The following is a 16,512-nucleotide window of genomic DNA, read 5'->3' as shown; positions in this document are numbered from 1 at the left end:
TAGTACTTTCTTTCAATCAGGCAGTCAACTTATTTCATCCTCCGATCAACCTTACAAATGAAGGTATTATTATTATTATTATTATTATTATTATTATTATTACCTTGACTGTTTCCATCCACCGTGGCTGTTTGACTTGATAGTACACGACAGACCGATATTCATTCATGGGCTTGTCCCCTGCTCCCACACAAATTGCATTCTGACTCAAGAAAAACAAAGAGAGAAAACACTGCAGAATTGCCAATTTCTGCACTTGGGCAATTTTGGTCCTAGGACCAAGGCTGACCTGAGGGCCCAGGGGAAACCCGGCCTTCCCCAACCCCTCTGCCAGGAACCCATCATGGCCCTTTACATTATAGATTCAGGCATGAACATCTCCCGCCCTGAGAGTGACAGCTGCTTAATCACAGAAATTCTATTACTTGCATTCTGGAAACCACTGGAGTGCGCCAGGCGCTGATGTGGCTTCCTTATTATAAATGGTAACGAGTCCTGGAGTTATTGCACGCTGCCAGTCTTATTAATCCTATTTGTTTCCTAAATCTGAATGTGCACAAAGTTTACAAACAGGCTCAGATCAGTCAAGCAGCTTGTTCTGATGGATTTCTGATGCTAACACACCAAAGCACCAGTGGGAGTTGGGAAAGGGGAGGAAGGAGCTCAGGCTTCAGACACACTGGCAGAGGGGCCAGAGGGAATCCACAGTTCCCAAGTATTTTCTGGGTATCAGGCCTGTGCTCAGCTCTGAGACATGGGCATGAGTCAGATATTAAACCTGACAGGAGGGTTCACAGTTTGGTGGAGGGTTCATTAGATAAGCAGACAAATCACTAAGCAATGCAATGTGATGACAGATATATGCATTTTCTACTATGGGCACAGAGAAGGGACACTTAAATTTAGGTTGAGGATTCAGGGAAGATTCTTGGAGGCAATGACAGTTGAGGATCTTGAAGAAGATTCCCAGTTGGCTCTGAGCAGAAATGTGGGAAGAACCTTCTGAGCAGAGTGAGCACAGAGCAAGGATACCTGTATAGATTATTTATTCTCTGCCATAAAAATCACCCTCCAAGTAACAAGGAAATACCTTCTAATAGAGTATGCCAGCCCCTAATTCTCTCTGTTCATTCCAGCTGTTTGGCCTCCAAAAAAGATCTTAGCTAGGATCACCCAGAAGGGGCCCAAGTGTGGTTTTTATACAAGACCAGCAAATTTTTACCTCAAGTCTATGGGGTATTAGTATGGAGATAGTATATTAGTATGGGGATGTGAGGATTGGTTTCGTAGCTCCAAGCCCCCATATTGCAAAAACGTGTGCTTCTGGGCATTTTATGGTGAGAGAGTCCATGCCTCTCACCAGATTCCATTATTCTCCAGTGGATTCTTGGTCCATTCCCATCTGGTTCAATGACCAAAGCTGGACACATGCAAGGTCTCTGGGACCACTGGTGAACCAAGTTAACCCATGGGAAGGAGAATCCTGCCCCTCTTATTGGAAAACTCTCTCTTCACTTCTGAGCTTAAGGGAAAGAATGAGCTCAGTTTAACATTCACGGATGGTACTTGCAGCTAAATTGAATCCATTTGATAATAAAGTTATAACATCCTTTTAGAACTTATCTTTAAAAAAAAAAACTAGTAAACTGGAAATGAGGAAAAAGATGCAACTCTCCTGATTTTTACTGGGATGAAGACTTTCAGAAATTCTTGAGGCAGTGAACTAAAAACGCTTCCAAGTTTTTTCTAACCATTCTTGGTGTGCCTCGTGTCTAGCATTATGTTAACCCTTTATACACACTACCTACCTGACTCAATTCAATCCTCCTAACTGCCTCTGATGATTACCTTCATTATCCCCACTTCACAGCTAAGTAAACTGAGGCTCTGAAAGGTTTAGTCACTCGTCCCAAAAGTAGCAGAGCTGTAACGACATCTCAGACTCTCTATACTTTGTCCAGTGTTCCTTCTAGAACAACCTAGATGTCTTCCAGCCTCCCAAGATTTATATCTAGTGACATTTATGGGCTTAGAGTTTCTGTAGCTCCAGAGAATCCCATCTAGCTTATAAAATCTGAAAATACGCATCTATCTCTAGTGAAAGTAAAATTGCTGTATGGCAGACAACTGAATCTCAAAAAACTGTTCTGATGATGAAAATTTTTGATTGCCTAAGGCTGGAGAAAAAAATCTCAGTATTATTCTGAGAAAGGCCTAAGACCCTCAATACTTCAGAGATAAACTGAACGCTGCCAAGTATGTTGAGAGCATCGTGACCAGAAACCGAGCCAAGTCTTAGGGAAAATATAGATCTGTATCTGTTCCCAGTATGCCTACTCATTTTCCCCATTGCCCACCTCCTTGGACCCCAATTTACAGTAGGAGCTCCTCGTTGGCTTCTGTTCACCTGGGAGCAGAAATCCAAAAGCCTGAAGGCTTTGCTGACTTGGCCTTGGCAAACCACTCCATCAAGAATAAAGTCAGGCTCCTAACACAGGCCTTGTTTACCTCAAAGGAATTACTTGAGGAACAAATAACACCATGGATGTCAATGCACTTTGAGAGCCAGAGGGTGTTTTACACCCACAGGGCTGCATGATGGGACGGCCAATCAGCAACCACAAGGCTTCTACCTGGAATCAGGCCTGGAGACAACTATACCTCTCTAGTAAAGATGGTTAACCTAACCGTAATGAACACCTATTATGTCAATGAATTCATTTGATATTCACAAGATTAAGGTGCCACTGCTGGTATCATTTTCAGACACAGAATCTTAGGCATAGAAAGATTATGGTACTTGCTCAAGGTCATTCTGCTAACCCGGACAAAGCTGGACTTTGAACCTGGCTGCCTGGCCCCAGAACTCATGGTCATAACCACTATACCACACTGTTTTCCATGTCCTGCCTCCACCCCCTTAAGCTAGCTGGTCTCAGAAGAACAGAGATTGCTCAGCCTGGAATCTCAGCCTTTTTGCTTCTCCTTAAACTTGTGTCAGACATCCACATTGCTCGTTTGACCCCTTTGATTCCTGCCGAGGGCTTCACCCTGCAGTTGGTCCACCTTCTCTGATTGTTCCCCTCCTTCCAGTTACCAAGTATTTACTGTGTACCAGGTACCTTTGACCTAGCATTTTGTTTAAACTGCAACTTCATGAGGAAGAGGAGGAAGAGATTATTATTCCTCTTTTATAGATACACTTGCCCAAGATCACACAGCTAATAGGAGGAGAGGCTGGGATCTGAACCGTGTTTGATCCCAGAGGGAAATATCTCTGCTATGGCCCCTCCTGAGCAAGGTCGTTCAGACCCCCGAGTGAGCGGAGGAAAAGTGTAACCTACGCTATCCTCTGGCCCACGTGGGCAGTGTGCATCTCAGCAGGTGGAGGAATCAGTGTCCCCAAAGGGGACTGTTCCCACAGGAGCCCACAGCATCAAACAAGAGTGTTTGAGTATGCTGTCTGACACTTAATTAGGTAGCAATATTTATTTCTGCAAAGAGAAAGAAAAGCCTCCCACAGGCTTCCTTAGCAATTTTCAATAGTCAACTGAACTCCCCCATAACTTCCCTAATAGATAAAACTGCAAATTATTGCTGCGACCCACAGTTACCTCTTCATTTCAGCCCCCAGCATACCTGCTTATACATTCATCTGTGATACGTGCATCTGTCTAGCCTGGTTGGGTGTGACTCAAAAAGGTAGCCGAAGTGGAAGTAAAAATGATTCAGAAACAAGAACTGTCCCTTCTAGTTTGTCCTCTGGGAACATTGAAGGGAAGCATATCAGTGTTTCAAAACATGAAGCTGAGGTTTAAAAGTTTTCCAATAGGTAGCTGGATAAAAATAACTTTAAAGCAACAGACTATACGTTCATGAAATACAATTTCCCTTTCAGATAAAAAGCATCTATTCTTCCTTTATGTACCTTTGAGTGAAGAATCTCTCATTTATTTTTTAGAAGTTTCAGAATCTAACAAAAAGAGGAGGAGTGAAGTGCTTGGATTTGCTCAACTAGATGTTAATTAATGGGGCCAGTATTTATGAACAAAAAGGTAATTGCAAGGATTTCTTTAAATTAAAAAAAGATTATGTATCTTCCCAGAATTTAATAGAATTGGTTATTAGCCTCATTTTTAAAATGAAAAATAAACTGCATAATTTTTTAAATGTATAGGCATGACAGTGAAGTGTTTAAGAGGGCCAGAAACCTGAACTCAACCCCAACCTCTGCCATATACTAACTTTGTGACCTTGGGAAAGTTGTTTCTCTTGACAGAGGTTTAGTTTCCCCCTCTGTAAAAATAGGGATAACAGTAACGCATCATACTTATCCTGGTGCCTGGCACATTGTAATTCCTCTATTAACACTAGTCGTTCTTAGGTAGAGGAAAGCCAAACCTGCTTGAGCTCCAGGCCCCAAGGCTAGAGCAGATGACTTGTTGATACTCACATCCCCACCCTACTGTGCTATCTGATTACCTACTGTGGCCTAAGAGGAATATTTGCCCACGCTAAAGCTTCTGCTGAGAGTGATTTTATTTTCAGCTAAGTACTCTGAAAAGAGAAATTGAGAGGCAAAACACTCCCACACACTGGACACAACTGCTGACAACCTTAAAGGAAATATAAGTAAATAAATGTAAACACACATGACAAATATTGTACAGGACATATGCTGTATAAATATTTATAGCAATGTGCTTTGCATTCTTGAATACACTCTGCCAGCCCTCTGGAGACCAATTTACGAATAAGGCTTTCCACCAGAATTTCAGGCTGAGCGCTGGGGAGTTAGAGTTAGTATTGGGAATGTCTGTTTTGAGGACATCCTGAGTCTCCACCAGCCCAAGGCTCTGTATTGATCCTTTTTCTTACCATGAATTTTGCCTGAAAAAAAAAACCAGCTCAGGCTTCAATGAGAACAACTTTTTAACTGTAAAAAGCTAACCTATAAGGTGAGCCAAGCCAAAAAAAGAAAGAAAAAAGAAGAAAGGAAAGGAACAGATATTGAAAAACTGCTTTGGTGTAAAGAAATAACAACAAGAAGTCTTATGATGGATTCTTGTGCTAACCAAGCTCTAAAGGTGCAGAACACGTTGCTCGACACCATCCGGAAGGCAGTGGCATTTAGAGAGCAGAATGGCGAGTGGGAAGAGCAAGCCCTCATGAGCAGAGGCACCCAAGGGGGCCTCATCACCTAGAGCAACGGCAGGGCTCCTTACAGACAACGTTTTGCCATCCTCCGCGCACACACACATGATCACTTCCACGTTCCTCTGCGTGGTCTTGTTGTACTTGTCGAAGTCGCCTTGTAGCAGAGTGATGTAGATGTCATTCCTCACGTCCCCTGAGGCAGAGGGAGAGAAAGACAAGAGTTGGAGTCGATGCAGGAGGAGAGACACTGACTAGAAGGCAAAGAGAGTGAGGGAGGGAGTGAAAGTGGCCCACCTTGATGTCTATTAATAAAATTACAGTCAGAACTGCTTAGAAGAGCACTTCGCCTCATCAGGGAGGCTGGAGAAGTAGGTAACAAGGGGATGGAGAAATGCTAGGATATCAGTTGCAAAAGAGGGAGGTAGGACGGTCAAAATTGGCCACGTATGTCTCTCCATTAAAATCATTTAATCTTCATCCTCTAGTGACACCTTCTGGGAAGGCACAGGAAAGCTCCGATTGAACTGATCTTGGCCCATGGATAACAACGATGAACACAAACAGATCTTCTGCTGTGTGGAAGCAAGAAGAGTGACTTCCGTGTGTCCAAGGAACATGGGGTCAGGGAAGAGGTGCAAAAGTGTCTTCGAGAATGGGGTCAAGAACAATTGAAAATCCCGTGGGGAATGCACAAAGAATTGATGTCTCAGAGAAAGCGAGCATAAAGAAATTACAATGCGGGCCTCCAGTGGGCCCTCATACAAGAGGCTTGGAAAGAAGGGAGAAATCAGCGAGAGCAGTTGTGGACACAAGTCCAAGACACTGGTTTAAGATGAAAAGGGAAGTTTCGAGAGAGTGTTATACACATATGGAAAATGTTAATAGTACTGGTTACTTCTGCAGACAAAGATTTGGGGGACCTTTTAATGTTTCACTTTATACCTTTTCAAGCGATTTGAACATTTTATAATGAGCATGGAATCTTTTGGTAATTAAAAAATAGTTTAAAAATTTAATGACAATATTCTCCCCCAAAGAATGGAACTATTCTATATGTAGCAGAAAGGATGTCCATGATAAATTATTGAGTGATGAAGCTATAAATTAATAATATATAAAGCATATCAAGTGTGATTCCATTTGTGGGAGAAAAACTACTTGTGTATATTTATATATTTGTGTTTGTTACGTGAATGCATAGAAGATTTCTGTAGATGCAAAAACTATTTACAGTGATTACCTTCAGGGAGAGTTATAGAAAGGCAGTAGAAAAAGGAGTTGACTCTTTAAAAAGAAAATAGATCTGACAAGCTGGACCACCTCCCACCCTGGGGCAAGGCCAGACCTGGCATGATGATCTCCGGGAAGCCCAGCTTCCTGGCCACTACGGTGGTCCTGTCAACCAGGTGTGGATAGTCCTTGCGGATCTGAATGATGTCACCCACGAGCATCTTCATGGTCACCCAGAGGCCTGGAAGGGAAGGCTCACCGTGAAGAGCTAACCTCTGCAAGGTGCTCTCAGTCTCACCCTCCTATGACCTCTCCCTCGGTCTCTTTCTGAAGGAGACCACTGGAAGCAGAGACAAACAACTATAGATGCAGTGACTGGTCCCAGGGGAGGAAGGCAGGTGGAAAGTAGAGGGGCTCTGGAACCAGACATCTCTGGGTTGAATCCCACCAGTTACTTCTAGCAGTGTGAGCTTCTGTCGAATGATCCCAGCTTTCTAAGCCCAGCCTTTGTAAAGTAGGGTGGATAGCATCTATCTCATAGGACTGTGGGAAGGATGAAATCAAATAAGAAAATATACTGAAGTGCCTAAAACATAGAAAACAGTCAGGGTCTATCAGTTCCTCTCTTCCTTTGGGTACTAGGATGTGCTCCCAGTTTCAGGAGATGTGGTTTCCATTTCTATAGATCATATGCTCCTATTCTTTTGCAATGGCCTGTCTGGAAGGAAGGTTGTGTTTCCCAGGGTTCGAGATTTTGATACGGTTGCTGAAGAATCAAGGGCTCCCCAAGCCAGAGTCAGACCCAGCCTGCTTTATGCATTGGCACTGTACCTTGTCCTCCGCTGTCTCCCTTGAAGGCTGTGACTTTGCCAAGCAGGCTGTGTAGGAAGTCATTCTCAGCTGTCACTCTGGAAAGGAAAAGAGCACAAAATGCTCATGTGATGCCCTCATGAGGTTCCCAACTTGTGGTTTCACATATTCCACAAAGCTGCCCAGCCCTTCCCACACCGTTGGTGAAAAGTAGCCAGCCTATGATAGCTCAGAGAGCACATATGACATCAAGAAGCATATCTCTCCCTTTCACAAAGCAACGTGGCTCTGAAACTTAGGAACACCAATGAATGCTATCAGTAGAGGCCATTTTTTATTCCTAGGAAGACTCTTAAAAAGGAAGGAATCCCAAGCCTTCAAAAGGAATATCAACTCAGCAAGGTGGCAAAGGCTTCACCTGTCCTGCTAAGTCTCAGTTACACACTTTAACCAGTCACTGGCCTCACTACCTGTCACGAAACACCATTCTCCTTGGCCCTGCCTTGGGGCATCAAAGTAAGGACAACATCCTCAAACCGAGGGTCCTGCTTTCTCAAAGACAACTTTTTAGAGCAGAGAAAGGACATTCACCTTCCTCAGGACCCTCCTCTTCAGTCATGGACATTTTTACCCGTGAGAACTGGGTTAGAACTCCCTTATAAATTCCTGATATGCTGCTGCTGTTTCACAGCTTTGTAGTTCCCCTCCTACCTGTAATCATTAATTATTCCTTTTGAACGCTTGGGATTCCATCCTTTTTAAGAGTCTTCCTAGCATTAATCTTTTACTGATTATCTGTTTAATTCCCCATATAAGTAGAGGCTCCATGAAGAAAAGGCCATGTCTACCTTGATCAGTGCCCAGCCCAGTGCCCAGCCCTCTGCCAGCCTTCAATCCACGTCTGTGGAATAAATAACACTTGATGAATGAGTGGGTGAAAAACTGCCCTGTCACTGAGACCGTCATTCTCATCCTGCCTTCCTCTTGGGAGGCCCCACCTGGATGTCACCAACTAAGGAAACCAGTTCACCCCGTTCTGAGTGGTCCTCAATGAGAAAGGGTGAGGCTTAAGAGAAATGGAAAGAAACGGGAAATCACTCACGGGTGAAAAGGGATGAAGTGCTGCTTTTCTTCATCACTCTCTGCTTTCCCCTTGATGATATCTGTTATATCCATAACTAGACAAAGAAGAGAAATGAATGAATAGTTTAAGCCCTCCTGCACCCAGGATGGGATGACAATAGGGTGAGATTGTAGGGCAGGGGGTTTGGATCAGGAAAGTCTAAGAAGGCGAGCAAGCCAGTGTCGGGTGATACACAGACCATGAGTGTTCATATCATGTGGCACCTGGCAAACTCTGGGCAAAGTGGGTGGGGGGCAGGGGGGAAGGCAGCAAGCCACAGAACCATCCAAGAATCCATGGTTTATCAACAGTCAAGAGGAAAGAGTTAATTCCATGAAGAAAAGGCCATGTCTACCTTGTTCAGTGCCCAGCCCAGTGCCCAGCCCTCTGCCAGCCTTCAATTGCTTAATGGAATTAAGCAATTAAGTATGGATTTGACATATATGTATTGCATGTCTACTGTGCCTACAAAACATGAGAGTAGTGACTCTCTGTGGGATCTGAGAATCTAATGAAATCTATTCACCCCATTTTCATAAATGTGCTCATATGCACAGACACATAACTGAAAGAGCCCTGAACTCTGCAATTCCAATGGGATCCTGGATCCTCTGAAACTTCTCCTCAAATCAGTCACCAAAGATCCATAAAGCCAAGGTGAAGAATTTCTGCATTAGAGCAGGGATTATAGAAATGGTAGGAGTGAGGGTGGGAGAAACTGAGAAAAGCTAGTCAAATAGAAAACAAAAAAGGTAACAATATGAAATACCTCAAACGCTCCAGGTCCTGGACTGGGAGCCACTAAAATTGCTTGGATAATAATCAAACAGTGACTGAATCTAGCTCAAGAGGGGAGTTAGGGAGCTGAGAAAAGGAGCGGAAGCTTATTTGAACCTGCCCAGCATTGATTCTCTCTGATTAACAGACCACCCCCGCCGATTCTCAGTGGCCACGGTTTGGGTGCAGCAGTCTCCATCTGACTCCAGAGTTGTTCATATGACCTGGGTGATCAGAAGACCACATCTTCCTGCCTGGAGCAAGTGCTTTTGGGATGAGCACATGACCTACATTTAAGCTCCTGGGGCTTCTGCTGAAACTAACAGGGAAGAGGTGCTCTCTTGCCCCTGGATTGCTAAACTGGTAGGATGCAAGCTTGGAACAGCCTGACAATATTTTGCCAACTAATTGGACAGCCATCTTCAGAATAAGCCAGCAAGACGACATAGGAGCTGAGAGATAGAGAGATGTAAATTTATTTGAGTTCCTAGATCCACTATGCTTGAAGCAATCTATCTGTGAACCTTTCAGTTATATCAGTTGCTGTCGCCTGAAACCAAGAGAGAGGGCAGACTACAGCTGGGGACAAAAGCACACTGTGAGGCAAGATTGAAGGACCTTCACTGAACAGGGACATTGTGACGTCAGGATTGTCTCTCATATAGAATCAGAGCATTTTAGAGCAGGTCACAGACCAACCAGATGCAACTGTCTCATTTTACAGGTAATGAAACTAAGGCCCAGGGGAAATGCTTGCCCAAGATCACCTAGCTGGCTAGCTAGCAACAATGCAGGTTGAAAAACCAGTAGAGCTATCTTCTCCCTCTCTGCCACTTTGCAAGCAGTACCCGGGGAGCCACTGAACAGCAGCTGGCTTGTGATGACGACAGGTCAGGGTCCCCTGAAGTGGGGACCTAAAATACTGAGTTTAGTGAGACGTGGTATACAGGCATTAGAAATGGTACATGACTAGAAGTTTATATTGTAATAAAAAGAAATAAAACTGGTATATCCAATTGCCGTTTCTACATGTATTTAAACAGTCTTTAAAGGAAAAAAAAATGTGCTTTAATTTAAATAAAGGGAGCTAACTATGAGAAAATATATTAGATGAGTAATAGTGCAAGTGATGGTCAAATATAACAAAACCCGTAAAAGTAGGACGAGAATGGCGAAGCCTTGGAAACCCTGAGCGAGCTACAGCTTGGAGAAAAACGTGGAGGCGACGCTGCTCTGGAGCAGCCTCATTTGTCCACACCAACTCTCCACGCGTCCACTTCCACGTGGGATTTAGATGTGTGGCGAGTGACTCATGCTGTGTAACTGCATTTCCAGTTCTGAGTCTTTTTTAAAATGATTTGCTCCTCATAATTAGATCCTGCCTATGTTGTTCTTCCTTCTTTCCCACGCTGGGGAGCAAAGGCGCCAACTGCTCAGACTGTGCAGTATTCCCATCGCTCTGCTCCAGACATGAGGATCCCATTAGTCACTGTCTTCATCATAAATCTGGACTTAGTCACCAATTATTTCAATTTAGTCACCATAAATGTAAGTATTAGGGTCTGTCTGGCATAAATTTGGCGGGGGAGGATGGGAGGTGGGGAGAGCAAGGCAGAGAGGCAAAGAAATAATCTTTTAAATGCAGCCATATAAAATGCGCACTCCAATAAAAGTTAATGCTGTGCCATGTGTCATTACCTGCCACCCCAAAGGGCCGCCTCAGTCCCTGTGTGCACTTCTTTGTATTGGTATCCTTGAGATCCATCTTCCCAACTCGGATTATTTGACAAATCAAGTAAATTTTATCCCTGTTGAGGTCTTTGTTTCCGAGATCCTGTAGGGCAGGAAATGAACAGTTACATATCAAGCGTCTAATGGAAAAAGGAGAAAAGGAAACCTACTAATAGTAAGTTCTTGGTGATGTGCTTAGCACTTAGCATACATGGACCAATTGTACAATTAGTCCTGGGAAAGGTAGAAAACCGAGCTATCACACCCATTTCACAGAAAAGAAAGGTGAGTTTTGAAAAGGAAACTGAGCAGCAGGATTCCCGTGTTCCATCCCAATTCTTCCTCATCAGTCTGGTAAGAAGAGAAGGACAGAGGTACAATATCCGTTAATATAAGCAAGATTCCCTATATGCCCACTGAAGGATCCAAAAAAATAGCATTTGCTACAAATGACTCCATCCGTTTCATCATTGTTCAGCACTCTGAGGAAGAAGACCAAAGGAAGAGGGAAAAGTTCTAAATAACCATTTACTGAGTACCTAAAGTATCTATAGCATTCGAGGGTGGGTCATGGCCCGAACAACCCCAACATCTCAGAGCATATAACACAACAGACGTTTCCTTCTAGCTCAGGCTACAGGTCCAATGCAGATGGGTGGGGGCTCAACTCCCTTCTTTACTCTGGGCCCCTGGCTGACGGATGATCTCATCACACACGTGCTTCTATGGTCCCCTCAGTAGGGCAAGGAAACATGGCAATTAAAGCTTCCACCCAGAAGAGACACATGTCTCTTCCACTTACATTTAATTGGCCAAAGCAAGGCATGTGACCACGCTAATTTCAAAGGGGACAGGGAAATGCACTCACTGTGTGCTCGAGAGGAGGAACGCTAAAACTGGTGAACTAAGCTAATGTCTCATTCCCATGCTAGTCTCATGTCACAGTTTTATTTGATCCTTGACAACTTTCAGAAGTAGATACTGTTATTGCATCTCCATTTTACAGATGAGGATACTGAGAAACAAGGACAAAGAGAGAAACAGTGGGGCTTCCCCACAGTCATACCCTCAGTCCTTGGAGACATTGTGCAGTCACGCCAACACCAAAGTCCGCAGTATATCTTTCTCATCATCAGAAAGACACGAAGGAGGAAAAACCACGTGGACCACCTCAGCATCTGACTGCCTGCTCAAATCTAAAAGCTTCAGTGTTCCGGGGACCACCATCCAGCTGGGATCAGTTAGAGAAGGAACATCAAGGCATGCTGGCATCGGAGCAGAGAACCCTGGGCGTGGCCTTGCTGGGGAAGAGTTGCTTCTCCGAATTAATCCTCACGCAGGCATATGCCTGGGAACAGCCTGGCGGCTCGCATCAGAGCCACGGATCAGACAAAGCAGCCATCCCCAGCCTCTTACTGCGGCTGATGTGGGAGAAAGAGAACAAAGTTGTACAGAGTCTCTGGAAGAAAGACACGGCCCAAATGTGGTCCACACCTTCCTTCCTGGGGAGCTGTGATAGTTAAATTTTATGTTAACTTTGTTAGGCTATGGTTTCTAGTTGTTTGATCAAACACTAGTCTAGACATTGCTATGAAGATATTTTGTGGGTCCGATTTGCATCTAAAATCAAATGACTTTTTGACTTTTAAAAAAAGGAGATTATCTTCCATAATATACATGGGCCTCATCCTATCAGTTGAAGGTCTTTAAGAGTAAAGAGTGAAGTTTCCCAGAGAAGTAGGAATTCTGCCTCAAGACTGTAGTATAAAAAGCCTGCCTGAGTTTCCAGCCAGCTGACCAGCTCCACAGATTTCAAACTCGCCAGCCCCCACAATCATATGAGCCAAATCCTTAAAATAAACCTATCTATCTGCCCCATATATCCTATCGGTTCTGTTTCTTTGGAGAAACCTGACCGACACAGGACTGTCCTCTCAGTAGCTGGAAGAATGGACATCTGCTTCCCCACTCTCCAAAGCACCTTTGCTGGTAGGCAGGAAGAGAAGGATGGTAGGGGAGGAGGGACTTTCAGAATGAGGAAGACTCTCCACTCATTTGCTTTCCCTGTCTTGCCCTGTAGGCAACTGAGTTTTGAGATCCCAACTATCTCACAGGATGGTTGGACAGCCTCCTCTCTGGCCTGCCTGGCTCCTTCCTCCCACTCACTCTGACCCCCTACAAACTCATCTTTAGAAGCCACATTCACTATTTCATTTCTCCACCCCCAACAATGTCAACAGCTCCCTATTTCCTACCCTATTAGTGCTAATCTTCCCCGGCTGATGTGAAAAGCCTTAGACATAATATATTTCCAGCTGTCCTGTCCAACTGATTCCCCACTATTCTCTGCATGTAAGTACTCTATTTTTGTCACAAAGATTTCTTTATTGCTCCACAAACACACAATATTCACTTTCAACGCTGGATCTTTCTTCCTAAGCCCCCTGTCTGTACCTCCGCCTCAAATGTGTTCTGCTTATTCCTCTGTATATCCAAAGCCTTAAAAGCTCAAGTCTTGCTTCCTTTCAATGACCTTCATCCCTAATTACTTTTCTCTTCCCATTAGTACTTTTCATATTTTTGAAGTATGTAGATTGGTATGTTTCAGGGGCAATTCAGAGCCACAGAGGCCCTGGCACCTGAAAGGTTTCTTCCTAGATATTATAGGCTAACTTATGTTCCCCCCAAATTCATATGTTGGAGTCCTCACCCCTCATTACTCAGAACATGACTATATTTGGAGATAGGACCTTTAAAGAGGTGATTAAGCTAAAATGAGGACATGAGGGTGGCATAAGCCAATATATCCTTATAAGAAGAGGAGATTAGGCCACAGACACACAGAAGGAAGGTCATGTGAAGACAGAGGCAGTAGGAGTCTCCATTGGCAAGCCAAGGAGAGAGGCCTCAGAAGAAACCAACCCTGCAAACTCCTTGATCTTGGACTTCCAGCCTCTAGAACTGTGAGAAAACAAGTTTTGTTGTTTAAGCCATCCTATTTGTGGTACTTTGTAATGGCGGCCCTAGCAAATAATACACTTAGACAACTTAGATAAACCCATAAGGTTCCCAGGTAAGCCCCATTCCGCCCCTCTTCTCTGATAAGATTTCACTCGCTCAAAGGAAGACACCAGATCTCTAAGAGCTGCCTCATCAGAGACCCTTGGCACTAAAGAATCTTAATATGTTACATAAACATAGCAAAATGCCTAAGCACAGGTTATTCTCTGGAGAGTATGTAAATGGGCAACCCTCACTCAGAACTGTCTCCAATGTGTGGTGTCTCTCAATCATATTACTTTGGCCTTATAAAACTCAGATGCGTTGGAGGAGCTGAGGCAGGACAATGAAACTTAAAGCCCATGTCACCTGATTTAATTATTCATTAGCACTCCTCTTACTGTTCAGTCGTGCTTCCCATGTGTTGGCAGCAACCCCCAAACTGGACAAAATCTTAGGGAACCTCATGATATATGCTCTGTCCTCTAACAGGGCCACGGAGGGTGAATGTTTGTCAAGCAGACAGAGGGGAAGTCCACCATTGGTCCGACCCACATGTCAGCTCCTCAGGCTCTGCCCCCAAAGAGGAAACTAAAAAGAGTGAACACCCAGAGACAAGATAAATGAGGCCAGAAAGGCACATGCCTGCCAAGTCTTATCTCATCACTAACTTAAATATCACCTCAGTGCCCAACTGAAAGCAACTCCCAGTCAAACGCCATCAGATCACCCTGTTTTAATTATCCACGTTGCCTAGATTGCCTTTTGACATTTCTCTTTTTTATTTATTCATTTACTTATTTTCTGAATTCTCCCCATCACACCATGAGAGCAGGAGCCTATCAGCTTATTCACTGCCGTATCCCCAGCAACTAGCACAGAGCTTACACACAGTATTCACTAGATAGCCCTTGAATCAATAAAAGAAGCTAGAACAGCATGACCTTCCTTGCCCTGAAATGAAGACTCCCATCATTTCAAGAGAGGGAAGTGTCAGCCTGTTGAACTAGTCACCCAAGGTTCTCAGGTTCATTTGCTGTGGGAAGAAGGGGCGGTGGCACAGGGAGAATTCCATGAAGGCAGGATCCCATTCTCATTAATACCGAGTGACACAAATTTACCGATGCCCTTTCCCGCATGTTTACATCATGAACTGGTTCTCTGCAAAATGAACCACTGATTGATTCCCTGTCCTTCTCCCTCTCATGAAACATCTGTCTCCTGGTTTAATCACAAAGCCCTGTGGGACTCTCCTATTTATCGGGAAAATAAATAGGCTTCTCCTTCTAACTAATAATAGATAAACAGGATTGGACACATTTGTATAAGCCAAGAAAACTTTGTCTAAGCAATTAGGACCTATGGGCTTATTCCTATGGCTCATTTTTTAGAAAATAACAAACAAATCAGCTGCACTTTAGTCTAATTGTGACATAACATAAGACATTGCATTTAACGGGCTGTAACTGGAAAATCACTGTAAAGTGAGGTAGGTTAATATAGCATGTTGGCCACTCCTGGATCAAACCCATCATTTTGGTCAATGCCCAAATCCCTCCCTACCTCCTCCTCTGTAATCTCTCTTGCTCACACAAGCAACACAGTGAAAAATCTCATAAATGCTCTTCTCCTGAAAGGAGTTTGTAGACAACACCAATATCCTTAGGTGTCTTAAGATCACACTCTTGACACAGCCTTGTGGGAACAGGACAAGAGAGGGGTCTCTGCTAGAAATGATAACCTTTATCTCCTTCCCACTCTTTCTCCTTCCCAGAGCTAAAAAGTCTACTCACTCTCAGAAATAAGCTATCCAAATAACAACACATTTCAACATTTCTACACATGTCTTGCCCAGTGAGTACAGGTATTTAGAAGGATGATCCCAGGGACCCAAAACATCGTTAGTCATCTATGACTTAATTATGTTCAGAATATCCAATTTACAAAGGCAGCCAATGTTCTAGGAAGGCCTTTTTTTCTGATATAGTTGAGGAAGCTTTTTAGTTCTGAACCAAAGAAAAGAACTCAGGTTAACCATGAATTACCCAGAAAATCAGCATAGCTGTGGTACCCAGTGCACCTAGATACGATTGCTGGAGGAGGTTTGTACTTGTTTACATAGTGCTCTGCATGTGTTCTGTGTGTGCGAGTGAGTGAGAAAGAGATAGAGAAGGAAGAAGAAAGAGAGAGGAGAAGATCCATCTCCCCAACAGCTTCCGCAGAGCACACAAAGCCCTCCGTTGCGGCTCTGAATCCCTGCAGAAAGCACAGAACAGGGCTCTGCACCGAGGCCACACTGCCTCCTGACCAGTCAACCAGCCTCATTTCCAAGATCATGCCCCTGGGAGTGTGAAGCGTGGTAATGAGAAGACAGCGCACACCCACCGTGAAGACCACCTTCAGGTTGTTGAGCATCTCGACCTCCTTCGGGAAGCCCCTGCTGCCCCATCGCACCAGGTAGTTCTCACTGTGAGAAGAGAAGTGGTAGCCCATTACTGTTGGGGGCTCAACATTCATTTAGTAAAAACACTCACCAAGCCTCTACTGTGTGTCCCACACTATGCTGGCCACTGGGGACACAGTAGTGTTTGAGACAGACATGGTCCCTCCCTCTAAGAGATCGTGTTTCTGTCGGGAAGACAGAGGTTTGACAGCAGGGGCAAAGAATTACTCATATGTGTATT

At 44.1% G+C, this 16,512-nt stretch overlaps 1 protein-coding gene across 1 annotated transcript in view; it reads right to left on the bottom strand.

Moving 5' to 3' along the window:
- Positions 1-16,512, bottom strand: part of DOCK2 (dedicator of cytokinesis 2) — a 367,177-nt gene that overhangs the window by 307,172 nt on the left and 43,493 nt on the right. The window contains exons 9-15 of the mRNA XM_006906499.2: positions 16,214-16,295; positions 10,796-10,931; positions 8,300-8,375; positions 7,219-7,295; positions 6,503-6,628; positions 5,226-5,350; positions 104-202 (exon numbers count right to left, since the gene is read on the bottom strand). Coding sequence (XP_006906561.1) covers positions 104-202; positions 5,226-5,350; positions 6,503-6,628; positions 7,219-7,295; positions 8,300-8,375; positions 10,796-10,931; positions 16,214-16,295 — 721 coding nt within the window. The remainder of the gene's footprint in view (positions 1-103; positions 203-5,225; positions 5,351-6,502; positions 6,629-7,218; positions 7,296-8,299; positions 8,376-10,795; positions 10,932-16,213; positions 16,296-16,512) is intronic.

Source organism: Pteropus alecto, unplaced genomic scaffold, assembly GCF_000325575.1.
Source record: "Pteropus alecto unplaced genomic scaffold, ASM32557v1 scaffold40, whole genome shotgun sequence".
Lineage (NCBI taxonomy): Eukaryota > Metazoa > Chordata > Mammalia > Chiroptera > Pteropodidae > Pteropus > Pteropus alecto.
The sequence above is the reverse complement of the archived record's forward strand: the minus strand, read 5'-3'. Positions and strand labels throughout refer to the sequence as shown.